Raw genomic sequence first — 27402 nt, forward strand, 5'->3', positions numbered from 1 at the left:
CCCCTCGCTTCTGGAAACCCAACTGTTCTGTTACTGTCTTCCTTCTCAGGTAAACTCCTGAAAAAATATTCCTGACTTAGAGTTGATATTTTTTCCTTTGTATACCCAGCTACATAATAAATTAAATCAATACTTCCAGGTAGCGTGATGGTGCTAGGAAAGCTCATCAGAAAAGGTTGAAAGCTCCACCTGGATGCATTAAGATGCCTTTAGCTTAGGAGATTTGTTTGTTTGTTTCCTGAATTTGAAGTTTCTTCTTCTTCTAATGTTTCCTTTCCCAAAGTGAACCCTATGTATTTTCTTGCAACATTCTTGCTTTGCCTGTTACTCTCCAGGATAGATGACTGAGACTCAGACTCAGCACTAGAGCAGCAGTCTACACTGGAGTAAATAACCTTATTTTCAAAGTTCACAGCTCAGAGGTGTAACTGCCCAGTTCACCCAATAACTCTGTCCTCACCCGCTGCACAACAATGTGAATCTCCAACTTACCGCCAAAATATACTACATATTTTTGGAAACGAGAAAGTTGAACTTCTTTGGGTAATGTGACACATCTGCAAAAAATAAAACCAGGGACAGAACTTTATCAGAACTTTAAACTGCCAGAAAACATTTGACTACAAAAAAAAAAAAAAAAAGTACTCATCACCGTTGCTCTATTTCTCCATTTCTCCATTTTAACAACCCAGCAGCAAAGGGAGTCTCATAACCCCTTCCACACCACGTGAGGCCCGAGTGCACCCTTCACCCGGCACACTGACCTGACTCTTCTGCTCCACAGCCTTGGACTTTCTCCCCTCGCAGGCCCAGCCCAGGAGGCTTATCACTCAAATTACCAAAGCTGCTTCAATAAAACCTTGCTTTTGCACTTGACCAAGGTGCAATTTTCAAGTATTTCCTGCCTGGCACCAATCAAAGCATAGAGAAAAGCACGAGCTGTTTCAGTACACTAACAGAAAACCACATCCTTGTTTTCTCTGAAGCAATTTCAATTCCACCTGATGTTCATAATTTACACCTGCCCATCTTCCCTGCTAAATGTCCAGAACCTGACTTGCGAATCTAGCAATCTCTCCAAGGATCCCTCCCTGCAGGCAGAGCCCAGGAGCACGGGAGAAGGAAGGCACAGCCCCAGGTACAAGATTCCAGCAGAAATAGGCTGAGGAAGGAAGTACAGCTTTTACAGCTTTTACTCTGCTCCTGGGAATGCTGCCAGGAAGAACCGAGCCCTGCCCAATGCTGGGCTGAGCCAGCCTAAAATCACTGCAATCCACGTGTTCACCCAACTGCTTCTGGAAAAACTCACACAGAAATGCTCAAGGAGACCTGCTCCTGCTCCCCGTGCCTCAGCGTCTCCTCAGACGTGGATTAAAGTAAAGCCTCTCTCTCCTTGGACAGTGGGAGGCAAACAAAAGCCCTGTAAAGGCTCAAGGGCAGTCCTCCATCCTCCGTGCTTACACAAGGCCATGCAAGGAGACAAGGCAAGGAGCCCAAGCTTATCACAGATCTGCAACCCACTGCTGTCTGACTTCAGTGTCCGGCCCTAGGGCTGAGACATTCCCAAGTCGCTCTCTAGAACCTCTCACCGCGTTCTGTCGCTAAAAATAGCTGATCCTTAAGCGCGGGCACACACAGACTCCCTCCCTCCCTCGCACTGCCGCTTGACCCTGGAGCAGCGGCTGCTGCGGGATGCTGGACGCGCTCGCCAGAGCACTGTCCCTGGGTCAGGACAGCCAGAGCACCTCAGCGAGGCTCCGAGCAGCAGCCTGGCCTTGTGAAGAAGCTCCAAACCAAGGCAGTGAGCGAACCGGCCCCGTTACCGCTCACAACGCTAACACACACAAACGCCTTCAAAATCTCACATAAGGAGAACTGCTTCCCCTGCTCCCACCTAGGGCCGGCTCCGAGGGGCTCACACACTGACCAGCGCTGAAAATCCCTAATCCGGAATTTAACCTTGCACCGAGCGCGCTCCTGCCCCCAGCAAGGACCCCCCGGCAGAGAACCATCCCCGGGCCGTGGCGCTTCCCGGGCGGAGGCTGCGGGACGCCGAAGGAGCGGCGGCCGCGGGTGCCCGCCCGGCCCGGCGCCCCCCGCCCCATTCATTCCGCGCCCGCCCGGCGCCGCCGCACTCACCGCCGCGCTGTGGGCCGGCGGGACGCGGGGGCCAGGGCTCGGCACGGAGCCCAGCGGCGGCGCCCGGCGGCACCAGGAGCCGCTCCGCCACCACCACCGCAAGGCCATGGTGTCCCCCAGCCCCGCCGCGCCAGCACCGCCTCCCGGCACCGCCGCGACCCGGACGCGGAAGCCCCGCGCCGCCACCGCCCTCCGGCCCGGTGCCGGGCGAGCACCCCAACGCCCTCTTTGGGGGCGGGAGACCTCAGGCCGGGTTCGTGGGCGGCTCTGGAAGGCGCGGTCTGCGGACATGTGGTGGCGGCCCTGGCTGCCCGCCTGCCTGGCCTGGGGCTGTGTGGCCGCGCTGTGCGGCTCCCGCGGGCTCTGCCCGGCCCCGAACGCCTCCCGCCCTCAGCCGGGTCAGTGCCCGCGGCGCCGGGCGGCGGAGCTCTGCGCCTGGGCCCTGTCCTCCGACAGCCTCCTAGGTACGGCCTGCCCGGTCCCGGGGCTCTGTACTCCTGCCCTGCCCGGTCCCGGGGCTCTGTGCTCCTGCCATGCCATGTCCCGAGGCTCTCTACTCCTGCCCTGCCCGGTCCCGGGGCTCTGTACTCCTGCCCTGCCCGGCGATTTTGCTTGTTGAGTTGTAGCAGCTCCTGAAGCAGTAACTAAGACCTGATACACACAGTCAAATATAAAGTTAAAACTAGATTGGTCATAAGGAGCTTCCCCCCCCCCTCCGAGTCCCACTTATGTGTTAAGGCAGAGTTGATAACCTGACACATCTCTGGAAGTACACAAAGCATTCTAGCTCTCGGGCATACAAAACGTACTAATTGATATGATAACATTACAGAACTAATTTCATCAGGTGATGCAATTACTTATGAGCTTTAAGAAATAATCATCAGTGATTAATCTTGTGGCAGCTGGCTATAACAGGATCTGTCATTAGAGGTAGTGAGAAACACGGTTAGCAGCAAGGCTCCAAAGGGGGCTCTTTATGATGTTAGCTAACTTAAAATTTTTACAAAACAGTGTCTATGAGGTACTGAGATTTTATAATTAATGTGGAATTGTAAGATTGTTGCAAGCAAAAGTCCATAAAGATGGTAAACCACACTGGTTTAAAACAGTATTTGTCCTCTGTTACCATGGAAAAGGGCACAGAGTAGGTCTGAAGGAAGAATGAAGCACAGCTTCTGAGTACACATGTATGCTACAGCAAGATCTACATCTTCTCACCCATTTATTCACTGTTTACATTACTCAGAAAAGATTCATCTGTTTTCTTGGGTTGTGTGGTGATCATTGCTGCATATGGAATGTGCACAGCAGTTGTTGGTGCACAGTGACTTAAATTTGTTGCACTGCATTGTTCAGCTGTGGGGAAAGCTGAACTTTTCTGTCTCCTGCAGATGTCTTTTAGGGTGTCTATAACTGAGTGCCACATCAAACTGCCCAGAGACTGTTCCAGTCACAGTCTATTTAATCTATTCTTAGAAATGATTTAGATCTTAAAACCAGAATGTCCTGATAGATTCTTTAAATTAGTCCTTTTCAGAAATTCCAAACAATAAAATCCTAAATTTATTTGGGCTTGCTTTTCATGAAGGCTTAGTATACATAGGTAAAGTTGTAATATTATAAGTTTTAATTGTTTTTAAAGCATTTTGGCTGAATTTAAGAGGAAGCATGTTAAGAATAATATGATTAATTATTTTTATACAGCATTTATTGTCTGTTTCATGTTTACAGATCCTTTTCCAGTTGATGTGATCCAAGAAAATTATGTCCGTAATGTGAGAAATTGCATTTTTTCAGTTGTCTATCCTACACCTTTTAAATCTAGAGTTCGTCTTGTAGCTGTTTCAAAGGTTGGCTATTGTTTTTTTATTCCTCTCTAATTAGTAGAAATTAATAATACATGTACTAAAGTATATTTTAATATTCATATGCTGTTTATCCTGAAATATCTTTTCAATAAATACTTTAAACAAACAGAGAATTTAAAACATATTGTGAGATGTCTTTTAATGATGAAATCTGTAGAAAACATGTTCATTACTGCTGACAATTTGATAATATTCAAGTATTATTTTTTTTCTCCAGGATGTTCTTGAAAGTATTTTGGATCTTGATATATCTGTCAAAGGATCACCTGATTTTCTGGAGTTCATCAGTGGTGGGAAAGTGATATTTGGGTCTGTTCCACTGGCCCATAGGTATGGGGGTCACCAGGTAAGTATGGCACTCCTTCCTCCAGGTGGAATTGTGTGGGTCTTTGTGAATTATACCTGGATAATACCTGTGAGTACATGAACACTTACTAACACTTTGATTGCAAACTTGTTCTTCATAATGGGCTGCAGGTGGAAAAGAACTATAATATCCTTCCACAGTACTCTGTTTACTTGCTCTGCTTTTGTTTATGCCTGAAGCAAATTATGTTTTTAACTTTCATTAGCTGCTGAGTCTGCTTAGCACCCCAGCAGCCTGGCCAACTATTAGTTTCTAATACTAATAGCTCAGAGGAGTGGAGAAGGACAGAGCCTCACTGCAACACCATGATTACTAAGGTTCAAGTTTCATTGAAATGGCTATGATTATTCATGGAGAAGAATGCTAGAATTTTACTTGTAATTTCCAATTAAAAAAAACCAACGCAAGCCATGTGGGTTTAAAGGCTCATTATACAAAAGACAGGTCTGTAGCTGTATGTTGTAGCTGGAAGGTAAAAAAAAAAAAAAAAGAGGATTACTGGTGGTACTGTGGTTTTCTGATTCATTTTTGGAGTGAGTATGGAAGTACAGCTTTAGGATTCAACATTTTAATGTGAGCAAATGTGTCCTTTGTGAGGACCTAGATTTAATATGTATTGTTTCAAGTATAACTTCTGTAAATGATAGAGAACAATAACTTGATTTTCATTTTTGTCAGTTTGGTAGCTGGGCAGGTCAGCTGGGGGATGGAAGAGCCCACTTGATCGGAGTATATACAAACAGGTGTGACTTTTTTTGAGTGTCTGATTGAACTCTGTGTTCAGTCTAGCTGACTCATGGTTAGCCTGAGGTCTGTTTTTCGAAATGCCAATGGTACTTTTGCAGGCATGGTGAGAGGTGGGAACTGCAGTTAAAAGGCTCAGGAAAGACCCCATACTCCAGGTTAGTTGCAGTTACTCTGTGTACTCTAAAACTGAATGTTTTCTTTTTGAAATTTGCTTTGATTTTATGACCTGGTCCTTATTTCTCTGTTCTCCATAGGAATGGTGATGGGAGAGCTGTGCTTCGCTCTTCTGTTCGAGAGTTTTTATGTAGTGAGGCCATGCACCATCTTGGAATTCCTACAAGCAGAGCTGCTAGGTATTTTTCCTTCCTTTGTTCAGAGTATACTAATTTACAGGTAATTTCGTGACTGAGTTTTACTAAACATCAATAAAGCAGGGCAGTTAGTTCCCAAGATGAAAGATCTCTTCATATGTACACAATCAAAACAAAATATATTGTCCACAGATTTTTGGATAAAACTTTCCAATAATAATAAAATACAGCAATTAATTGCATCACATGGTTTGCTGGATTCTGGAAATACAACTTAACTTCAGTGTACTAAGGACTCATTTCTGTTAAGTCAATTCAAATTCTAGAATCTAGCCAACTAGGAAAATGTGGAAAGGGGCTATTTTTGTACTGCCATTTTTAAGATTGTAGGGGAGAATTGTCAGTCATATGAACAAATATTAATATTGACTGAATGTAAAACTCAATGTAGGCAATTATTCTCAATTCTTTGTCTATGCAAACACCCCTTCAGCAAAGAGAGAGTTTGTAAAAAAATTTTAAAACTAATTCTGTGTGAACCAAAGGAGACTAACACATTCATTCATTTGGATGATTTTCTCAGAATCAAGTAACTGAATATTTTCAGATGATCACATTTAAAATACCAAGTTCATTTTGTGTTCCAAATAGTCTGAAGTCTGTACTGCAGTGTTTCAGGCTTTAGAGAAAGCAAATGTTCTGCAGAAAAGGCCTGTACTCAGCTGCCACATGGCTAGGTGTCTGCATTTGCAAAGTGTCTGCAAATCTCTTTAGCATTAGTTCTAACTCATTTGCTCTGTTGAAGTGCAGTGTTTGTAAATGACATTTTTGATGGTTTATTCACTGACTTCATCTTGAGACTCTTTGCTGTTGGCTGTTAATGCAGAACTTTAAATCTGTCTGAATATCAGCAGGAAATCATTTGGCAGGTTAGAGCCTCTCTTTGCTGTCGTCTCAACAAATTGTTCAGTGCAAAACCAGTATGAAATTACCCCTTTACTGTGCACGAATTCTACTGAGCACACAGTGTGCTTTAGCTCTCTGCTGGCAGATTGGTTAAATGCCTGCCTCCCTTGACTGTTGTACAAGCTCTGCAGACTGTTTGCAAGACTTAATTTGGAAAAACCCCAGCTGACAGCCATATTCTTCCCGATGGGGAGCTGTTGTACTGGGGCTGGTGGGATGCACTTAACAGAGGTCTTGTCAAGTCTTGGCAGAAGTGGGAGGAAAAACCTTATGGCTTATCCCAGAACACCCAGCAGGTTGGTTTGCTCTATTAATTTTAAGTACTGTGTTCCCAATGGGGTGCTCCAGTTTATGACTATACTGCCAGATACAGAACACTTCATACAGTACCATTTTAGTCACATACTGAGGCTACCAGTGAGCAGTGTTACCTGTTAAGTCAGAAGAGTGAGCCAATATGCATTGGCTTCAGTTTTGAGTGGCTTTACTTGCATGGGACTTGATGTTCATGCAGAACAGCAGACAGAGCACTGGGAGTGTAAAGTCAAGCCCTTAAGTGAGAGCCAGGTAGGGAGGGATATCATCCATCCATCCATCCATCCATCCATCCATCCATCCATCCATCCATCCATCCATCCATCCATCCATCCAATCCTTCTGTGAGTGCAGTTCCAGCTGCTTTGCTGTGGGAGCAATTTCAGTGCTCTGTTTCCTGTGGGTGAGTGTACAGCTGGTCTGCTGCTGCCTTCTCTCCAGTAATGGTACTTACCAACTGCAGGGACCATTGGAGAGCTACTTTTCTGGTGGGAATGTGTGTGTCTGTGTGGCTGCTCAGCTACCTGGCCGGCTCTCAAGTGTTGCACATCCGTGCTAACTAAATGTTGAGGCCTCCATGGATTTTTTATCTGCAGTAGAAGTGCTGGTATTCTGTAGGAGTTTTGCAGAGAGCCTGATAAGAGCTACACAGTAAAAAGGAAACAACCTTTCTGGCAGAGGTCTGTTCAAAACAGTAGAGTTTAGTAGCACAACTTTTGTGCCTTCTGTCCCCTAGTGCTCAGCTGCACACCGTATTTTGTAGGTGTCTGAGGTTCCTTCTCTGTTTCTATTTTTTTGGTGTTCTCTTGAAGGATTAAGATTTTCTTCTTCCATCTCATTTACATCAGAGCTTTTTGTACTTAATCCTACATACTAATTGGTTTCAAATGAGTATTAAAATAAAAAAACCAAAACACTCTAATTCTACTTGTATCAGTACAGCTCCAATAAAAGGAGCAAATTGATTTCTGTGATTTGTCCCCATCCTGAAATAATTCACTGCCTGTTCTTTGCAGTTAGCACAACATTCAGCTTGAATAGCTACTAGGTATCTTTAAAAATAGCAAATACAATAACAATAATTAAGTTTCAAACCCACAGTTACTGTTGCAAGCAACTGCACTAGGTGAGACTTCATGCTATTTCTTTTTATGACCTTTTTGTACATGTTTATGTTTATATGGATTTCCCACATTGTCCGGTTTATCTCGGCTGTTTGAGGGGCCTGAAAAGGCCCGGGGTGGCCTTGGGGCAGCCCGCGTATCGAAGGACGAGAAGGGGCTTCAGTTCTTCTTTCGGTTTTTATGTTTATTAATTGTTTATCTAAAAGATGTTCTTTCAGCCGAACAGAGATCTGCTCAGCAGTCAGCCATGGGCACACTGTCTGCCCTCCCGGGCAGCCACGTATCTTTATACCCTTTGTTACGTGTACAATATTTATCATTTTTCCCCAATACCATCTATTCTTATAACTCGGTGTACTCTCAGTAATAACCAATCCAAAAGTGCCACCGTGGCCAAAGAAGATGGAGGAGAAGAGGAAGAAGAAGAAGGACAGGACACACCCCAATTCCTCCATCTTACTCCTCTAAACCCCCCTGTACATAAATCTTAAACCTTGTGTCTCACCCTCTAATTAACTAATCCCTTCACCATTCACCCGGTGAAGCCCTCATCCTTGTCGTCTCCTGTGTAGGGTTAAAGTCCAGCTACCAGACACTTCTGGCAACATTCCAGGACTCCCGAGCCCCCCAAGGTGGTCTCGGTGGCTCAGCATCTCAGGACTGAGATCTTGAGATCCGACACCACATTTTTGGTTCAACTGAATTCTTTCTAACATTTCAATGCTCAAGTATGTAAAACCAGAATCTAGTGTACTTCCAAAATTAAACTCTTGGGAATTAACACTATGACTGTCTTCAGTCATATTTAGGAATGAAGTAATAGGTTTGTCTCTTGTTCTTCGCTGTGTACCTCGAAGAAAAGTTTGGTTCTTTCTTCTCTGCTGTCTTCAACTACCTAATAGCAGATATAAATAGCTGCATTAAATATCAGATATCATGCCACCCAACTGTATTTTGAATCATGGAATTGTAATTTGGGTTGGAAGAGACTTTTACTGGTCTAGTCCAATTCCCCCTCAATGAGCAGGGGCATCTCTAAATCAGGTTGCTCAAAGTCCACTCCAACCTGACCCTGAATATTTCCATGGATGGTGCATCTACTGCCTTTCTGGGGTAACCTGTTCAGTGTCTCACCATCCTCTGAGTAATATCTGATCTTCCTAATATCTGATCTAAACCTGCCCTCTTTCAGGTTGCAGCCATTCCTCCTTGTCCTATTGCTAGAGGCCCTGGTAAAGGGTACCTGTCCAGTTCTTGTAGCCTCTTTGGGGGCTGGAAGGGGCTGGAAGGTCTCCCTTACTCCCCAAGAACAGCCCCAGCTCTCAATCTGTCCTCATAGGAGAGCTGCTCCAGCTCTGGTCATTTCCAGACCCACTCCATTAGGTCCACATCTCTCCTGAGTAGAAGGATATTTTCCAGTTAACAAGCAAAGATAAAGAAGAATTATACAAAGTGAGCTAAATTATCCTCCTGCTAGAGTCTTGAACGAGGAGTCTTCTGTGCCTATTGGGGGGATAAAATCTCTTTCAGAAGATGGCACCAAGCTGGATTGTCCGTGTTTTGGAGAGAAAACTTCCTACTCGTTAACCTTAGAGGAATGTGAAGCCCTTCTTTGTGAGGATTGATTTTTCCTGACAGAACAGAAAATACAAGGAAATTACATATTTTATTTAAATAAATTAATGCAAGTTGTGAAATATCTTAAAGCAAGTTGTACTGAACTCTCACAAACCTCAATATTTGGATAAACATGAAAATTTATAGGTTGTGCAGAATTTTAAGGCAAATGAAAGGAAGAGATTGGTTTTAAAAATCCAAGTACCAGTAGCAGTGATTGCCAAGGGTCACAGACTTGTCCCTCAAGTTTCTGACATAATTTTGGCTCATGTAAAGGGCAACCTCCATCTCATGCAACAATTTGGTTTCTAATTTCTCTCTCCTCAAAATTTTATGTTGTCCCCAGGGAAACGGGGACTTAGTTAATGTTACAGTCACACTAATCTGTCATTGAGGTTCCAAGTGAATGTGCTGCTCTTTTTGAGAGCAGCCATCTTCCAAGAAAAGTCTTGCTAAGCCCCAGCATCTTCTTTACCTGTGTCATTTGTAAATACAAAGCTATGCTGCTAAAACAATCTTTCTTCTTATGAAGAAAATGAATTTATATAAAATATCACTTTGATCTTCAATATGAACTACTTTTGCTGAGATTACTTTTAACATTCATTTCTTGTTTGCTACAGCTTAGTTGTAAGTGATGATGATGTGTGGAGAGACCAGTTTTACAATGGAAATATTAAGAAAGAAAGAGGTAATGAACATATTTTAAAATATTACAACATTGTAACTTAATTCTCCATGAAAAAATGTGTAATAAAAAGTAATAAATTGGCTTAATTTAATTTATTAAGATATAAAACCCCCCTGAGAAAATCAGTCTGAAACATATCTTGGTTGAACAAATGAAGCCCTCTGAACTGGTCCTCTATGATTGTGGCATACATATTGAAAGAATATAATTTTGATTTTCATTTCCCATTACAAAAGTGATATTGAAATCTAGGGAAGTTTTCCATTGTTTTGATAGCACTACCAGGATGGGTGGAATGCTGTTGTGGCTATATCATTACTACATCATCTACACCTGTTCTGAAAAAGAGAGAGATGGCACAGCATGGGGACAAATCTGTTTGTGTTCTTTCTTTGAGGCTGGCATTTCTGGAGTGATTCTAGTATTAATACAATAACAGAATTTTGCCTATGGTTGCTGGTATAGCAAATCAAGCTTTATCATTAAAATGCATGTGTAGTAAAATTATGTTATACATATTCATCTGTTATGTGTTAGGCATACTTACAAAAATACCGTTTGAACTGTGTGTATACAAACTCTGTGTCTGTAGAAACAACACATGGTGGCTTTTGCTATGGAACTGTTTTATTTTGCTGATGCTCTGTTTCCATTTCAACACTCTTGTCTTTATATTTAAGGTGCAATAGTGCTGCGAGTTGCCAAGTCGTGGTTTCGTATAGGATCCTTGGAAATCTTGGCTCACTCTGGGGAACTGGACTTACTAAGGTTTGAATTGAATCTTCACAGTAACTGAAATAGTTTTCTCAAGCATCAACTTACATTAGAATTCATGTATACAGTTGGAATTTAGACATCAATTATTTAGCAAGTGAGATTACATCATTCAGAAAGGTAATCTGCTATTTTTATACAGGCATACCAAAGATCTTACCTCACAAGGGTAAAACCCTTGAGATGTTTTAAAAACCTGGATCTTACAAAGTTTTATATCTAAGTACTTCTGGTAACAAAGCACTAGGGAGGAGTTGTTTCGAAAAGATTTGTAAGTTGAAAGTGGGAGTTCCTACATTTCTCAGTTTTCTGTGACAGGTCCTGCAAATTTCAGTGCTTGTATCCCATTTCCCTAAGCCTGTCTTGTAGGAATGTGGAGAACTGTTTTGGGATCAGTCAGCTACTGTGGAAGTAACCATACTCCATAAAAATTCTGTCAGAACATTTTCTTTGTGAGAATTCTGATGTAGAATGGTTATTCCTTCTAATCTTATACTGTTTTTTTGGAAATGCAAACTCTTATTTTTTCCCTAAAAACTGGATATTGCTGCATGCAGAACCATGTCCTGGTGTGCTCTGGAGATTTAATGTGGGGATAATTTTAACTCTCTCTATCTTAATTTTAAGACTGTGTCCAGTCTTATTTATGGCTACAACCTTAGGTTTTATCTCTATGAATTTTGGAAGAGCTTAATGTGATTAATAGACTTAGTCTAAACAGACTGGTTTTTTAAAATATCTATTTGTGGCAAGCTGTAGATCAACATTTTGCTGTTTGAAAACAAGAATTTTTAATGATCAGTTCCAAAGTACCAGTTTTGTTTAAAGAATTCTGTTTCTGCTGTTACAGAAGATTGCTAGACTTTATCATCCAGGAACATTTTCCATCAATAGCTATGAATGATTCAAATAGATACCTGGTAAGTCTTTTTTGAGAGTCATTTTTATTTTTCACAAGCGTGTGAACAAAAATTACAGGAAGATCTTCACAATTTCAAGTTTTACAAGATTTTAAAATGTGAAGTGAGCTTCCAGGTTTTATTAGCAAAAGTTTGTTAATTCTCTGCTGTAAAAATGTACTTCTTGATTTTTTTTTGTTTTCTCAAAGTCAAATGTGAGCATTTTTTACCAGTTTCCATTTTGGAAATGTTTATTGTGAAGCTTCCATTTTCTGTTCTATTTTGTTCTCTTACAAACAGGTTATCAGGGATCAGTCATGTTGTGATGAAATGTGCTTTTGCTAATGTAAATGTAGTATAAATGGTATATTCTAGTACACTGCCTAGTATAAATAGTATGTTTTGGTTTGTTTTTTTTAAGTTTTACTACTTCATTACTTTAAGGCCATCTGTGTATACTTATTTGACTATAGTCTTTGCTGAATAAGGTTATTATGCATTCATATAATTTAGAATGGGAATGACAAGTCCTGACAGACAGATGCTTAAATTTGAAAAATAGAATGTATTACATATTTCTAAAGTGAATAAAATGCTGATGTATTTCAATGTTTTTGATACAGAGGATTTGAAGTAAAAGATGTATTTGATTTCAGGAATTTTTCTCTACGGTCGTGTCAGAGACTGCAAATCTCATTTCCTTGTGGATGTCTGTGGGGTTTGCACATGGTAAGGTGCCAGATGGCATTGGCTTTAGGGGAGGGACATTTTACAGTAATGGACTTAAAATGGCTTTTATTTGTCACCTTGATATTTTGTTCTGCTGATGTCTTCACCTACAGCTTTATCTGTCACACAAGGGGCTTTGTGACAGAGTTACACTGGCTGATCTCTCAGAGCACAGCTCTGGCAGGATGAGAATAGGGGAGCAAGAATTCTCAGAGCTGTTGCAGCAGTGCAGTGCACAAAGACAGGGTGCTGATGCCATGTGTAAGAGTTTAACTGCTCTGAATTTGATCCCTGCACATCCAGCCCTGGCCTGTTACAGTGCTCAGGACATGCAGCTGTCTGGCTCTGCCACAGTTTTATGGCATTTACCCCAAAACAGCAGCAGGAGCAGCAGCCTGGGTGTGCTGTGGGGCATGTGCTGGGGGCACAGGGATGGGCACATTCTCCAGAGTCTGATTCCTGAGAGCTCTCTAAATTCAGTGCACCTGTTTCACAGCAAAATGCCTAGAGACTGGGGCTCAGGTGGAATTTTAACTTTTGTTTCTCCTTTCTGTTTAACTGTAGGTGTGTGCAATACAGATAACTTCAGTTTGTTGTCCATAACAATAGATTATGGTCCATTTGGATTTATGGACTCCTATGACCCAGGTGAGTGTAGCATCTGGTTTTTTGTTTGTTTGTTTTTGGTTTTTGTTTTTTTTACTTAAAATAATCTTTTCATATTGAATTATATAGTTTGCATTGCATGAAAACTCCTTTCATTATTAGAAAAACCCTAAGCATGTGTACTGTTTGAAGAGCTTTAGGGAAAAAAAAATTGCATTAGTGACCAGTTTTATGATACACTATATAGGTTGCATTCAATGACTAAAAGTCTTGTTAATGAAATATTACTATTAAACCCATTTCCATGAGAGTGTTTCTACTTGATCACCATCAATTCAATAGATACTACAACAGAAGCCTAGAAAACTAAAAATTGTGTATTGCTGGAAGCAGCCAAAAGCAGAAGTGGAATACAGTAACTTGCATGCATGAAAGCTCTAGTTTTATAGTCACAGCAGCTAATTATATGTTGGAAGAAAAGAAATCAAACCTACACAGTCATGGTAACCTTTGTTTGAAAGTATTAACTCAGCCAGTCTGGGATTGATAGGTACAGGTTCAGTATGTACATAAATGTGTATTCTTAGAATATTGTTTATAGTTTGCAACTGAATAAACTTCAGAATCAGCAGTGGTTATCTTGCTATGTGTTTTCATGCCTGCAGCCTCAAATTAAGGAAAAGTCATGAGAATAAATGTCATATTGTTTCTATTGTATTGAACAAAATGGGGATTTTTTGCTTTTAGATCTTTCTTTATAGGGTGGGTTGAACCCATCTGGCAATTAAGGATCCACAAGCCACTGGCTCACTCCTCCCTGCTGTGGGCTGAGGGAGACAATTGGAAAAGCAAGGCTAAGAAAAAGCTTGTGGGTCAAGATAATGACATTTGTGTAAGTCAAGGGGAAAAAAATGACAAGAGTGAGCAGCAAGTGATGCAAAGAGAATCACTCACCATATGTCACCACCAGGCTGATGCCAAGTCAGTTCCCAAGCAACAACTGCCTTGGAAAAACTACCCCCAGTTTTTATTGCTGATCATGATGATGTAAGTGTGGAATATTGCTTTGGTCAGCTGAGCTCAGCTGTCCCAGCTGCATCCCCTCCTATCTGGCCCACCCCAGCCTCATTTTCTGGGGTTGCAGAATGAGAATTGAGCCCTTGATGCTGGGCCAGCCCTGCTGAGCATTGTGTAGAACATTGCTGTGCTATCAGCACTGCTCTGGTCACAAGTCCAACACACGGCTCCAGACAGGCTGCTGTGAACTGACTCTGTCCCAGCCAGACAGTGCACCCTAGAGCCAGATGAGAGGTGTTAGAGTCAAAATTCAGATTGGAACCACTCACCAGATCTGACAGATAAGTTGGGAGTGTCCTCCTTAAAGCTCCATTTGCTGTCAATGTTCTCTGAGGACTCAGGTGATGCTGTGTGCATTGATCAGCTTATCTGGCTTTGATCTGAGTGAGGGGCTCCCACTGATCCCCTCACACACTGCTGCTGCAGATAGAATATTTTACTACTGGATATAAAATCCAGATATAGGCGTATTTTTTATGTGAATACAAAGCTCGACTGTCCAATTGAAACAAATCTTGCTTAGGTGGCCTATTAAATATATGTTTACTGTACAGGTAAATACATGTTTACTATATGTGTGACTTTTCCACAAACACTTAAATCCTGAATCTAGTTGGACATTTGTTTGCTTAATCTATGTGCTAAATACTAGCACTAGAAGTAGTACAAATACTGAACTTAAGTGTAAAAGACTGTTTTTAATGAAAAAGTGTTTATTTTTTGCTGTAACCATCTGAATTTACCTTGTATCTTCAGGTAGGAAAATGTCACTTGTAACATATGGGAAGTTGTGTGTGAAGGATGTATTCCTTAGATTTGCAAATGATAGATCTTGAGTTAATTCACTTTCAATGAGTATTCTTGTGATCTAATTTTAAATATTTAAGTGGTTTTAAGTCTTCTATAAGTTTGCTGTGTAAGTATAAAAATGAATGTATTTCAATATTTTAACATTGATTCTTTATTGTAATTACTCTGTTATGGAAAAGTAATGTTTTGTTTGAAACAGATTTTGTTCCAAATACATCTGATGATGAAAGAAGGTATAAAATAGGAAATCAGGCAAGTGTTGGGCTGTTTAATCTGAGCAAGCTGTTACAAGCTCTAAAACCTTTATTGGATCCCAGGCAAAAGCAGCTGTAAGTAATCCTTAAAATATCATAATGCTTAAAGGAACTAGTGAGATGAGAGACACTGTAATCACCACATGCTTAGGAAAGAAAGGGATTTGCTTTTAAAATATTTTATTTTTTTAACTGGGAATTGATTCTGGATTAGTTGTTGGCCAGAATAAGATTAGAGGGTGGGGAGAAAAGTTTTTGTTAGATCAAAAATAGTAGTAAAATAGGACTATAGGGAGCTATTGATGTTGTGTGATCCTTTTTCCTTTCACTAAGGTAGGACTTTTGCCCATAGTTTTCTGTTCTTAGTTTGCCTCGCTTGTTTTGTAAGACATTTTATTAGGAAGACCATGGATTGTCTTGAAGTAATGAAGAAGTATTTTAATAGCCTCCTGTAAAGATTCTTATATGAAGAACAGATCCCAGATGATTCAGAATATCAGTGTTTCTGAGATAGCAGGCAGGAGTTTTTGTTGCTTACTGTACAGCAGGATTATACCTGCAGCAGCATTTCAGTTCCTTAGAAGTTGACATTTCTTCTGTTTTTTTGCAGAGCTTCCCAGATTTTGGAGGGGTATGGTGAGCTCTATCACAGTCGGTATGCACTTTCAGAACTGAAACCTTCTAGTCACAGTACTATAAAATATATAATGTTCACAACTTCCATACTTTGTTACTATTTTCAGTTTCACAGAACTATTCAAAACAAAATTGGGTCTTCTTGGGGAGAATGAGAATGATAACTATTTGATTGCTTTCCTCTTAAAAGTGAGTTTACTTTGCTAATTTTGTTGGCAAACATCTGAACTGGTACCTCACACTTGAAAAGCACTCATGGAAGTGTCCTTATTCACTAGATTATGGAAGATACAAAAGCTGATTTTACAATGACATTCCGAGAGCTGAGTGAAATTACTGCAGACCAGTTAAAGGAGCTCCATATTCCTGAGGTATAAATACAAGCACTCAGTCCTAGGAATGCTTAATATAAAAAGAGAAAATCAAATTGACATAACTCTGATATAGTAGAGGCCATCTCAAGGCATGATTTGTCTGGGAAGTATATTATTGTGTCATTTTTAAGGGACAGAGGGACTAATACACCTATGTCAGGCTACCACCCCTTGTTAAGCCTGTATCTGGTAATGATGGATATGTTAATGAAAAGTGCTAATGAAATGTGCATTCATGAAAAACGCTGAAGTCAGATTTTGACCCTTTGGTACAGGTCCAATATGAGTGGTTGTAAATACTCATACACAAATGAGAACGTGATTTTTGTCACATTTAATGTGGGTCTGCTACAAAGAATTTTCTTCCCCTTCATCTCCCTGGTTTTTTGTTGTTTTGTATAAGAATACTTTTTGTCCAATAAGTGAAGTTGCACAGGGCTCATGAGGAAAATTTCAGCCTCAGGTCAACCAGACTGTTCTGACATGGGTTTACCAGGTGGCCTAAACCTCTGCTCTCAGGCATATTTGCTTATCTTGGTATCTAATGATAAGTGAGATTCCATCTTAACATAAATTCCTGCTACAAATCTTTTCCCAGCATGGCCTCTGCCCTTCCTTGAGCATGAGATTGGTTTTAAATGTAACTTAAAGCATGAGAATACATTTTGCTATTGTGTCCTGCTCAGCCTGCTATCTCATCCTGTGTTGCTCTAACTTAGACTAAACTTATTCTTCAGGAAATACGTGAGAGTACTTAAATTTTTTACTTGGATGTAGTGCAATCTTTGAAAGTGGAAATATAGCTGACATATTTGAACTGGACTGAGATTTTAGGCAAGTCATAATTGAATAAAAAAGCAAAAGGGAAATTCTGAAAAGGAAGCTTGTAATATGGTTCTGAAAAGGAACCTAAACTGGAAAGAAAATGGCCTTTTTGCAGGAGCCAAAATGATTTTTTTTTTCCTTTTATTTTTTAATATAGTGATGTATTTCCATGTGATGAATATTGTTAATTTTGCCTGGGAAACTTCATTGCCTTCCCCAGACATCTGATTTATGTGTTTGTTTTTGAAGCCAATTTAAAATGAGAGCAGGACTTAGGAGGTTGATTTTAGGCAGCAGGATGACAATGTAAAACACTGAATGAAAATGAGAAGTTGATGGTTCTTTTTCCACGTATAATTAAGTGGTTTTGAGCAAATTTTCTGATTTTCCTTATTTTCTTCTGTTAAGTAAGAGGTCTATCCTGACCTTCTCTATGAACTTGAAGCCATTAAGAGTTTAAAAGTTTTAATACTCTGGAGGTAAGCAACAAAAAAACCCAGGAGTTGTGGCTTTGGAATTATTTGTTTGCACAGGAGGGTGATAAGAGGATGGGTGTATTTGTAAGAGAAGGTATTTTTGTCATGGAACCCAAGGGATTTTTCCATTTATGGCAACTCCATCTTCCCATCTTTGAAGGTGTTGGCTGAGGAACCAGCAATTGTGGTGTAGTTGTGATCCTGCTGCCACACCAAGGGTCATTTCCAGCCTTCACTTGGTAGCAACCTGATCTTTTTTTTTTTTTCTCACACAATGAAATGATTTAGCCCACAAATTCTGAGTTTCAAAACTGATGTGGAAAAACAAGTACAATTTTATGGTGGTAAAAAGTTTTCATTGTTTTAAAGAATTTCAATTTTAAAGTAATTTCATCTCTGTTTATTTACACACTTTATGAGTAAGTTTTCCTATTGATTTGTGCATCAATATTAAAGATTTTTTCAGCTGCATACCAAAATTGACCTAAAAATGCTAGAATCCTTTGGGAACACTGCAGGAGTCCTTGCATTTAGTGTTAACTGAAAACATTCTGAAATTCCTCCTAAAGCAGCCTAACTGTGCCCATCTTTGAACAAATGCTTGATTCTCATACTCACCTGTTATCCACCTGCCTGATTCCCAGCTCTTAGTCATTTCTGTGCTCATTTTTATGATCAAATATAATTTTCATATACTTTTTACTCTTATTCCTCAAAAAAAACCCAAAACCAAAAAACCCAGATGGGATCAAAACTTTTTCTTCTTGTTTTTAATTTCCCTTACTTTTATTTTTTTTCTCAAATATGTGCTGTTTAGCTCCTTTTATCTGTCCATTTCTTCCTAATCTGTTCTTTCTCTGAAGTTCATTTTTTGTCTGTGAGCTGAGGAATATGAAGCAGCTGTTGGCTCAGTGTAATCAGCCAGGGAGGCCTGGGTTGTGTTTGCTGTCCATCATGGAGGCAGTAACCCCAAGCTCTGATTCCTTGCTGTCAGCATCTTCCAAGTCCTGTCTCCTCTCCTGCTGGTCTCTATTCTTCTCAGTTTTCTCCTGTCCCTGTAGACTTTAGTTTCTCTTTCTCTCCACCTTTTCTTTTTTATATATTTTGCTATTGCACAATTTTTGATGAAAAACAACTCTATGAACATATCTGACCCATGTATGAGTCTCAGAAGAGAGTGAAACCTGTAATTATGTAGCTTAAAAAAATCAAATAGGTCAGACAATAAGCCAAGAAAAAACAGGAGTGAAGTGCTAGAAATGTTTAGGTAAAATTTGTCATAACAGAGATGGATTCATGTAGTTGCATCATGCTAGCAAAAATAAATAACTTCAATACAGAGCAAAAGATGCTAATAGAATGTTTAGGGAGAAAATTCTTTGAACAGTCATAATACATTTGCCTTTTCAATCTTTTTATTGCTCATTGTCTGCTTTCAGCTGGGAAAAGAGTTAATTCTCTTCCTAGTAGCTGGTGGAGTGCCATGTTTTGGATTCAGATTGTGGATAATGCTGATAACACACTGAAGGTTTAGCTGTTGCTGAGCAGGGCTTACACTGAGTCAAAGACTTCGCAGCTTCTCGTGGTGCCCTGAGCAAGGAGGCTGGGGGTGGACAGAGCCAGGACAGCTGACCCAAACTGGCCACAGGGATATCCCACAGCACTTGGTGCATGCTCAGCAAATAAACCAGCAGAGAGCTCAGGGAGATACCCTGCCTGGGAACTGGCTGGGCATAGGTTGGTGAGCAATTGATTTCCATTTGCATCACTTGTTGGGTTTTATTTCTCTCTCCTTTTGATATTTTCCTTCACATTGCTATTATGATTGTTATTATTAAATTATTTCAATTATTAAACTGATCTTATCTCAACCCACAAGTTTTCTTACTTTTAACCTTACTTTAAACCCCAGTTGAGGGGGACCATGAGCAGGTGGTTATGTGAGGCTCAGTTGCCAGCTGGGGCTAAAACACAGTACTTGTTGCTTACTTTGGTTTTTGCTTAACAGAAAAATAACTCTGATTATCTGTCAATAAATGTTTCTTTCTCTTTAGGAATTCTGGGCTCTCCAGGATCTGGGTAAACACAAATTATTTTCAGAGTGGGTTACTATGTACCTCATGAGATTAAACAGGTGAGTCTGGTTGTAGTTTAAAATCTGTATTTGCCAGAAGCAGGCAAATTTAATCTGTGGTGCATAGTCTTTAATGGGATTAATAAACTGGCCCAAACATGGTTTCATATGCCTTTTTGGTTTTCTCGGCTCTACATTCTGCTGGATTCAACAATAATTACTGTTGTAGTTCTGTTTTGACACTCAGGTACATCAAAAGGACATGGTAGGAGTTATTTCTATTCTTTGTCCTTCACTGAGCACCTGATCAGTTTTCTTTGGCTGACAGGTTTTCTTCAAATACCAATCCTACAGATTCAGTCCAAGAATCACAAACAGGCGTTGCAAGTACATAGGAATGAATAGTGTTTAATTACTGCTTATTTATAAATATTTACCATGAAATAACATTGTTTATGGTGGCAGGGGATGGAAATTGAACAGTTGCTAATACACAGATTGTGTTCGGAAACCATGGTGTTGCATAGATAGGAATGCACAGGACTCTTTTGTGTTAAATCAATAAAGAATCTAACATTTTTTTCTTAGTTATATATGGTATGTATGGCTAATAGTAGTCAAAATAAATACACATCAGGTACTTGGAAATTTTATTCAGTAAACAAAATTCTTAGGGGAAAAGTCAATACCAGGCACAAAACCTACAAGAAAGTGTGCAGTTTTTTCCAAGTCTAATTATTCATAGAGATTCACACCAGCTTCTGCCAAACACAAAAGCAGAGCACTTAATGATTTTAATGGAAGTCAAATAAGATATTTCTAAAAATAAATCAGCTTAATCCTCACTAGCTGAAGTGCTTTCTGTTTTTTTCTTTTTGTTTGTTTTGATGTGTAGTAACACTGGTGACTCAGATGCCAAAAGAAGAACAAGAATGGCAAGTGAGTAAAACAATCCAAAGGAATCATCTGCTTGCAGATGGCAAATATCTATTTACATATGTTTCTTTTGTGGTAGGTGTTTTTCTTTTTGGGTAGAACTAAAATACAGTATTTTTTTTAAGAGGAGAAACTCTCATTATGCTGCTCCAAATCTTGTAGCAATATACATTCATTCTGTCTGTCTCTGCCCTTTTTACATGCTACACAGAATTCAGATTTCTGATAGGGACACACTTTTTCTTTCTGTCACCCAGAGGAAAAACTCCTTGAGAAAGGACTATCTGGCCATAGGAGGCAAAGGAAGGTGCTTTGATTCTCCAAGTTATTCTAAAGACAGAATGGCAAAGGTTCTGCAGTTAGGTATCAGCAGAAACAGTGCATATGAAACTCCGAGAATTGTTCAGCGGGAGATATTTTTGATCTGCAGTAAGCTGCTGTGGTAAATTTGTGAAATTTGCTTATAAGAGAAAATGAGCTACTGAAAATCAATGGCCAAAAGGGAATAAAGGAGCTACAAGATCTGATCAAACTCTGCACAAGAGGCTTCACTGTTACACTGCTTTGCAGGGTGCTTCCTGCAAAGCAGGATGGAAATGGCTGCACTTTTTTGTTGGGTATTGATTGGCCCCTTTCTTCTAAAGCTCCAATCGATTTGCCAGGAAAATGGCAGGAGCTGGCACTGACTTTCAGTAATGAGGTAGTAAAATTACAGAGGGCACAATTTATGGTTTCAGGTTTGCATCCCCATTTCTAACAAAGGCTCTATCCTTTTTGAAGAATACTTCTTAAAATTCTATATGCATTTTAGAAAGTTAATATGAAAAGAGCTAGCAAGAAGAAGTATTTATTTTATTGGTTTTCAATAGGGTTAAGAAGCTTCATCTGTGAATTTCTGAGGCCCTTCACTCAATTATCATTTTGAATTTTCAAGCTCCTGTTTTCCTCAGCTAAAATTGAATGCTGAAAACTGTTTAAACAGATTTCTTATTTTGCTGTATCTTTTAAATCTGCTTTTATAGAAAATCTTGACATTCTGAGGTTTTATTCCAAACCAGAAAGGATCCTAATTTGTCAATGATCTTCTGCAAACTATCATCATGTTTTTCTACATGCATCTCAGAAGATTTCATAGTACAGGCAGGAGACAGATGAAACATGGAAAAGGATTTTTGCCTCCAAAATCACACTTGTGCTAATGGTCTTAGTTTTGGTAGCAGTCAAAACCTGATCTGCAAAGATTCATGGTTCAGTTCATTTTCTTCCATATAATCAACCATCACTCTATTCATACTGCAGAGCTGCAAAAAGTTATAATAGGCTACTGATGTTAGTTTGTTATTGTTTTATTTAAAATCAACAACTCTTGTTGGACTTTTGCTAGGTGCTCAATATTACAGTGTGACTGAAATTTCTTACAGAGGTTTTTGGGATTATTTTTGTTCTTTTTTACATTTTTACATCCATGGATTTAAACAGATTACTTAGACACCCCTGTGGTCTCTTAAAAAAATTATTTCAGTTTTTGTTTTGTTTGTTGGTTGTTTGAGCATTTGTAACAGCTGTCCTTGTCAGCACAACTTCCAGCAGAAATCTGGCTCAATTCACTCAACTCTGCATTTTTACCCAGCATTTCATGTTGAAGACAAATCTGTCCTGGCTCCTCAGATTCTCAACTGGGTTGGGAAGTTCCACTAAATTGTGTACTGCTGTCTTTGATTGACCTTGAATATATTGGCATTAACACCTCATTATTCATCACCCTTCTCTAATTATTAGTGTAATAAAAAATCTCACTTCTAAAGGTACATTAACTTGAATCATTTAAAGTCATCACTTATTCATTATTTTTATTTTTTCTGTTCTTAGTAGTGTTTTATCTTGCTCTGCCTAAACTTAGTTCTTCTGGGGTTGATCAAAAGTTTTGACAATCCAAGTCTAAAATTGTATTTCTTTACAAAAGCACCATGTAAAAAAAGTAGACCAGATCATGCTTATAAAGGGCACAAAAGTTCTTTTGCTTTGTCCTTTTCTTACCTGGCTTGTATTACTCTTTCATAATTATCTTGTCACTTATGTTAAATACTGACATTTTTAAAACCACTGTGAAACTTGTCAATTTGCAATTGTTAAGAATTTATTTCTGGGACAAATATTCTCCTGCTAAAATGACTCACAGCTCTAATGTGAATTACCATTTTTTGAATGAGTCATATGTTAACTTTTTCACCTTTTAAAATATTTTTTAAAATAGTTATCCCACTTTACTACTGATAACCCATTTACTGGATTAAATCAAATACTTGGACACAGCAAATTATTTTGCCAAATGATAAAACACTGTTCTTTATTAGTTAGGGCAGAGTGTTGTTATGCCTGTGTAGAGGTTATCAGGATTCCCAGTAAACAGTTGTATTTATTGACTTTTTTAATATGTAAATACATACTAGACAGGGGGGATGTGAAAAAGAAAAATGTCTGTGACCCCTTCTAATATATTATTTGTAAATAAAATAATTTAATAACTAATTAGTTAAAGGACTTGAGTAGAGGGGAGTTTGAGATGGCAATATTGGTAATTCCTCTGCTTTCAAATATGCTGTAAGGCTATTTATAAGAATATTTTATAAAGGTCCACAGGTTTTTAAAAAGAAACATATAAACCTAACATTTATTAATATAAAACCTACTGGGACATCAGTGGAAAGAGAAGGAGATGAAGTTTGTGTATGTCCATAAATCACCGACTTTTGGTTTCAACTGCATGAGTGAAACATCTTTGGTATCACTAATGCCTTAATGTAATAAATGCTTTTTGAATTGGGCAAAATATACAGACCAATTGCAAATTAAGACTTCAAAGCAGGCTTGAAGTGTTACAATTATTCTGTAACATTGTTTTGATTATTAGATAAAAGGAAAACTTACTGAAGTAGAATTCCAGCCTTTAATTGCAGAACAAAAATAAGAATTTCATTGACATAATCTGCTAGAAAGTTTAGAGAGCTTATTATGTGTACTTATTAGAATTGTCCTTGGCATATAGTTTGATAAAACTCCTTTTGTAAGTTGGGAGTGGCTCTGCTGTAGGATTTATCCTGGTTTATTAATTCAGCAGTTTCATTTTCCAGTGTTGCTACATTCTCTCTACTGCTCATTAGACAAAAGCAGCCTGGAACAAGCCAGGGAAGCAGTGCTGTTGTCATGAGGGTTTCCAAAAGGATACAACAGGCAGCTGTGGAAAAAACTGAGGAACCTCTGCCTACCCCCAGCCAGGAGATTAAAAGGAAAGTTGAAAAAGTAGTTTCTAAAAAATACAGCTGAATTTTAACATTAAAGGCTTTTATGGCCTATATACATAAGATTTAAAGGATATCTTAGCAATTACTTTGTAAATTAAATAATACAATATTCATTTTTTGTGATCTCCAGGAAAGTACTGACAACATTGAAATGTTTTCCATCAACACAGCAGGAACCTAGGCCATGGTAAACTCATTGCACTTGAAAAGCCTGCTGGTGTTCCTGACAGGAAATCCTTCCTCTATCAATGTTCTGTGCTACTCTAATTTCTGTTTGGCATTTTGGCACTACTGATAGTGCAAGTTTAAAAAATTCTTTTAGCAACTCAGAGAATTAAGTAGATTGATAAATTCCTTTTCCTTTTTATGCATTTTTTCTTGATCTGCAAATTTAACTCTTGAAGATTTCAGTGACATGTTTCAATGACTGTTTTCCTTTTGTTTAATATGTCTAACTAAATTTAACATTATTTACTCTTGGTTTCAGCTGTTAATCCTAGATACATACTTAGGAATTGGATGGCAGAATCAGCAGTGGAAAAAGCTAATTTGAATGATTTCTCGGAGGTAAATTATCTATTTTTTTTTTTCTTGACAGATTTAATAATAACTGGCATAACAGCTATTGAAACAATTTTTACATTTACACTTTGAATTGTATTACATTTTGACCAAAATTGTACCATGTAACACCAATTGCTATTTAAAATATTAACAGAATTATTAATGGTATTCATTATAACATAAATAGTAGTGACTGTATTAATAGTAGTAGAAATAACATTAAGCAATTCATGTGATAGTTTCTGGAGTCAGGAGGAAAAAACTTTCCTTGTTTGCCAGAAAACATTTGATATAAAGACTTACCCATTTTTAATGGCTTCCAGGTTGAGCTCCTAGAGCAGGTTTTGCAGCAGCCCTTTCAGAGGCAGGAGGCTGCAGAGAGAGCTGGGTACTCCCTGCGCCCCCCAGCCTGGGCCAGGCATCTCAAAGTCAGCTGTTCATCCTGAGGGAGGTTCAGACAAGCAAGAAGAGTGAGCAAGGTCAAAGCTGAAGCCTCCAAATTGGGCTAATGGATCAAGCCACAGGAACTTCTCTCCCTTAGACTTTGTGGACTGGAATCTGTTCTTGACCAACTTAGGAAGTCTCAAGATTAAAGAATTGCATCACTATGGATGGTTGCACCAGCAGATTCTACTGGCATCGAGAACTCTGCCTCTCACATTCAGCTGTGCTTTACTTTGAGTCCCAATATTTAAGTTCTGTCAAATTGTAGCACTTAACCTCTCAAAATTCATGCTGATCAGGTGGGTCTTTAGCTTAAAATAACTTTTAGGGACTGATCAATTTAAAATTTATCTAAGCTAATTTTAATAATGCAGTATTTTGATGATTTTCCTCTTGCTGTTACACACTCATCAAATTTAGCGGTGTTCTGCAGACATAAATGTTCTTAAACCTTGCAGACCTAGCACAGAGGATCATCTTAGACCTTGACACCTTTTCTCATTCTGATTATGTTTTGTCTCGTTAATCCGACAAAAGATTTAAGGGAAATTCAGTTAAATAGTTAGCAAAGATGTCTGTCTTGGGAGAGACAAAAGAGTAGACAAAATGAGAGACAAAACTCACTCCAGAGTAAGTTTTGGTGTCTTTGCTGGTGTCAGGTGCTTATCCAGAGGACCACTTTTCTTTGAAAGTACCTTTTGATAGGAGTAGAAAGATTATTGGTGCATAGATATGAAGTCTCAGGAAAAATTTGCTGTTTGGCCCTGGAAAAGGACTGTGTTGGGAGCATCTCAGCTGAGACTGCTTCCATTTCAGGTATGGAGGAAGGTTAAAAAGGACATGCTGCAATTTCAGATATTTTCAGGCTAAAATATTGTAAGGTCTAGTGATGTGCAGACCATTTAGAAGACAATAGGTTAGGTAGAGGTAGAAGGATTAATTTCTTTTTACAAATGCTTTGAATTACAGCATTGGAACAACTTTTTGTATTTTGCAGCGTATTTTAGTACCAGATCAAGCCAGATAATTGTGTTCAATAAGAGGTAGCTTTGTTCTTTGAATGGAGTTTAAATCTTACATTGAAAAAATTCCATGTAACCATGTACCTACACAAAATAGTTGATAGAGGTCTAATCATCACAGCATTTTACTTCATTTCTGGAGTTTTCTGTAGGCTTTGATTTTTTTTGTTTTGAAGAAAGTTCAACTTCTTTTGTGTAAGATTAAGTGCATGAATTATGATCGACTGCAGATGTAAAATGTATTAAAATTGATTTTTTTGTGTTGTAACAAAAGAGAAGGGAGGAAATAGGGTGGGAGACTGAGCATTCTGGCAAGAAGAGTGAATGCTAGCAAAGCCATTGTAAAAGTCTCAGTGCTTTGTGACCTTACTGTGCAACATTTTTCCAAGGACATGTTCTGCTTTATTTTGATGCTGGGTGTATATTTCATAAAAGTAATTTGATTTAAAAACAGTTGACTTGCAGACAGCTGCTGTCACCTAAGTATCTCAAATAAGTGCACTCCTAATACTTAGTCATAAAATGACACCTAGCTCTTCAATGATTCTGCATAATGCTTCCTTCAGTTATATATGGAAAGGGATTGGGAAACAGTAATCCTTTCCTCATTTTAATTTTTTTTTAACCTCCTGGTTTTAACCTTCTTACTTTTAGGCTGTTGGTATTTTTCTTCTCCACTTAAACTGAGGTTTGTTTGAGCCTTACACTAGCCTAGAGGGGATTTTTAAGTTTGGCAGATTGAAGGTGCTTTGATACCTTTGGAATGTCCCAGCATGTCAATTTAAGACTTCCAGGTGACACTTTGGTTAATGGTGGGCATAGTTCTTTGGTGGGAGCTTTTTGCTCAGTTCAGCTGAAAGCAAGGGAGCTCAAAAACCAGTAAGAGCTGGATGGACTCTCTCTCTGTCAGCTTAACATGGTGTTTATAGCAAAATCATTTCAGGCAGAAATGCATGTGGTTTCAAACACTGTTTTCAGCTTTAAATAAAATAAAACAAAAGAAAATAAAATAATTTTTTTAAAGCAGTAATTTCAAAGGAAAAGGTTCTTTATCAAGACATGGTTACAGCCTTCTTATTTCTGCTAAGCTTGTAATGCAGGTGTGTAAGTATTGACAAACCAACCTTAAGCCACAAATAAGACTAAAGGTGACCCAAAACACAGACAGTGGCACTGCCACCAGCTTGTCATTCTCGACTCCATCACCACTTCTGGATCTAGAAATCCATTCTGGCAAACACAGCAGGCTCACTCCCTCCTCTGTCAGGTGCTTGCATGCATTTATTTATTTAGACCACACACTTTGCTTTTTATGCTTTTTTATAATTTAAAATACAGAGACATACTGCTGATGGTATCCTAGAAGGTCAGGTGTGCATGAGAAGAGGCAAACACCAGAATAAAGAAAAACAACGTTTAAAAGGTATAGGCAAAAATTCTTTAAAATATTTG

General features: G+C 39.0%; 2 protein-coding genes across 3 annotated transcripts in view; one reads left to right on the forward strand and one right to left on the reverse strand.

The window, feature by feature from the left end:
* PDSS1 (decaprenyl diphosphate synthase subunit 1) overlaps window positions 1-2437 on the reverse strand; it is a 21998-nt gene extending 19561 nt beyond the window's left edge. The window contains exons 1-3 of one of the 2 annotated variants that reach the window (XM_064704079.1): window positions 1895-2090; window positions 765-905; window positions 493-557 (exon numbers count right to left, since the gene is read on the reverse strand). In XM_064704079.1, coding sequence (XP_064560149.1) covers window positions 493-557 — 65 coding nt within the window. In that variant the 5' untranslated portion in view covers window positions 765-905; window positions 1895-2090. Of the gene's footprint in view, window positions 1-492; window positions 558-764; window positions 906-1894; window positions 2091-2139 lie in introns of those variants that run through there. The other variant, XM_064704077.1, reaches the window with a different exon arrangement.
* Window positions 2331-27027, forward strand: LOC135443641 (protein adenylyltransferase SelO-like). Its single transcript, XM_064704065.1, has 19 exons — window positions 2331-2603; window positions 3874-3992; window positions 4228-4356; window positions 5056-5120; window positions 5223-5279; window positions 5379-5477; window positions 10081-10148; window positions 10829-10916; window positions 11773-11842; window positions 12478-12550; window positions 13115-13198; window positions 15243-15372; window positions 15908-15952; window positions 16041-16122; window positions 16212-16304; window positions 19663-19742; window positions 20578-20621; window positions 24408-24487; window positions 24808-27027. The coding sequence occupies exons 1-19, from the start codon at window positions 2429-2431 to the stop codon at window positions 24928-24930; spliced, it is 1704 nt and encodes a 567-aa protein (XP_064560135.1). The 5' UTR covers window positions 2331-2428; the 3' UTR covers window positions 24931-27027.
* Window positions 27028-27402: the final 375 nt, after the last annotated feature.

The sequence above is a fragment of the Zonotrichia leucophrys genome, chromosome 2 (genome assembly GCF_028769735.1).
Source record: "Zonotrichia leucophrys gambelii isolate GWCS_2022_RI chromosome 2, RI_Zleu_2.0, whole genome shotgun sequence".
Lineage (NCBI taxonomy): Eukaryota > Metazoa > Chordata > Aves > Passeriformes > Passerellidae > Zonotrichia > Zonotrichia leucophrys.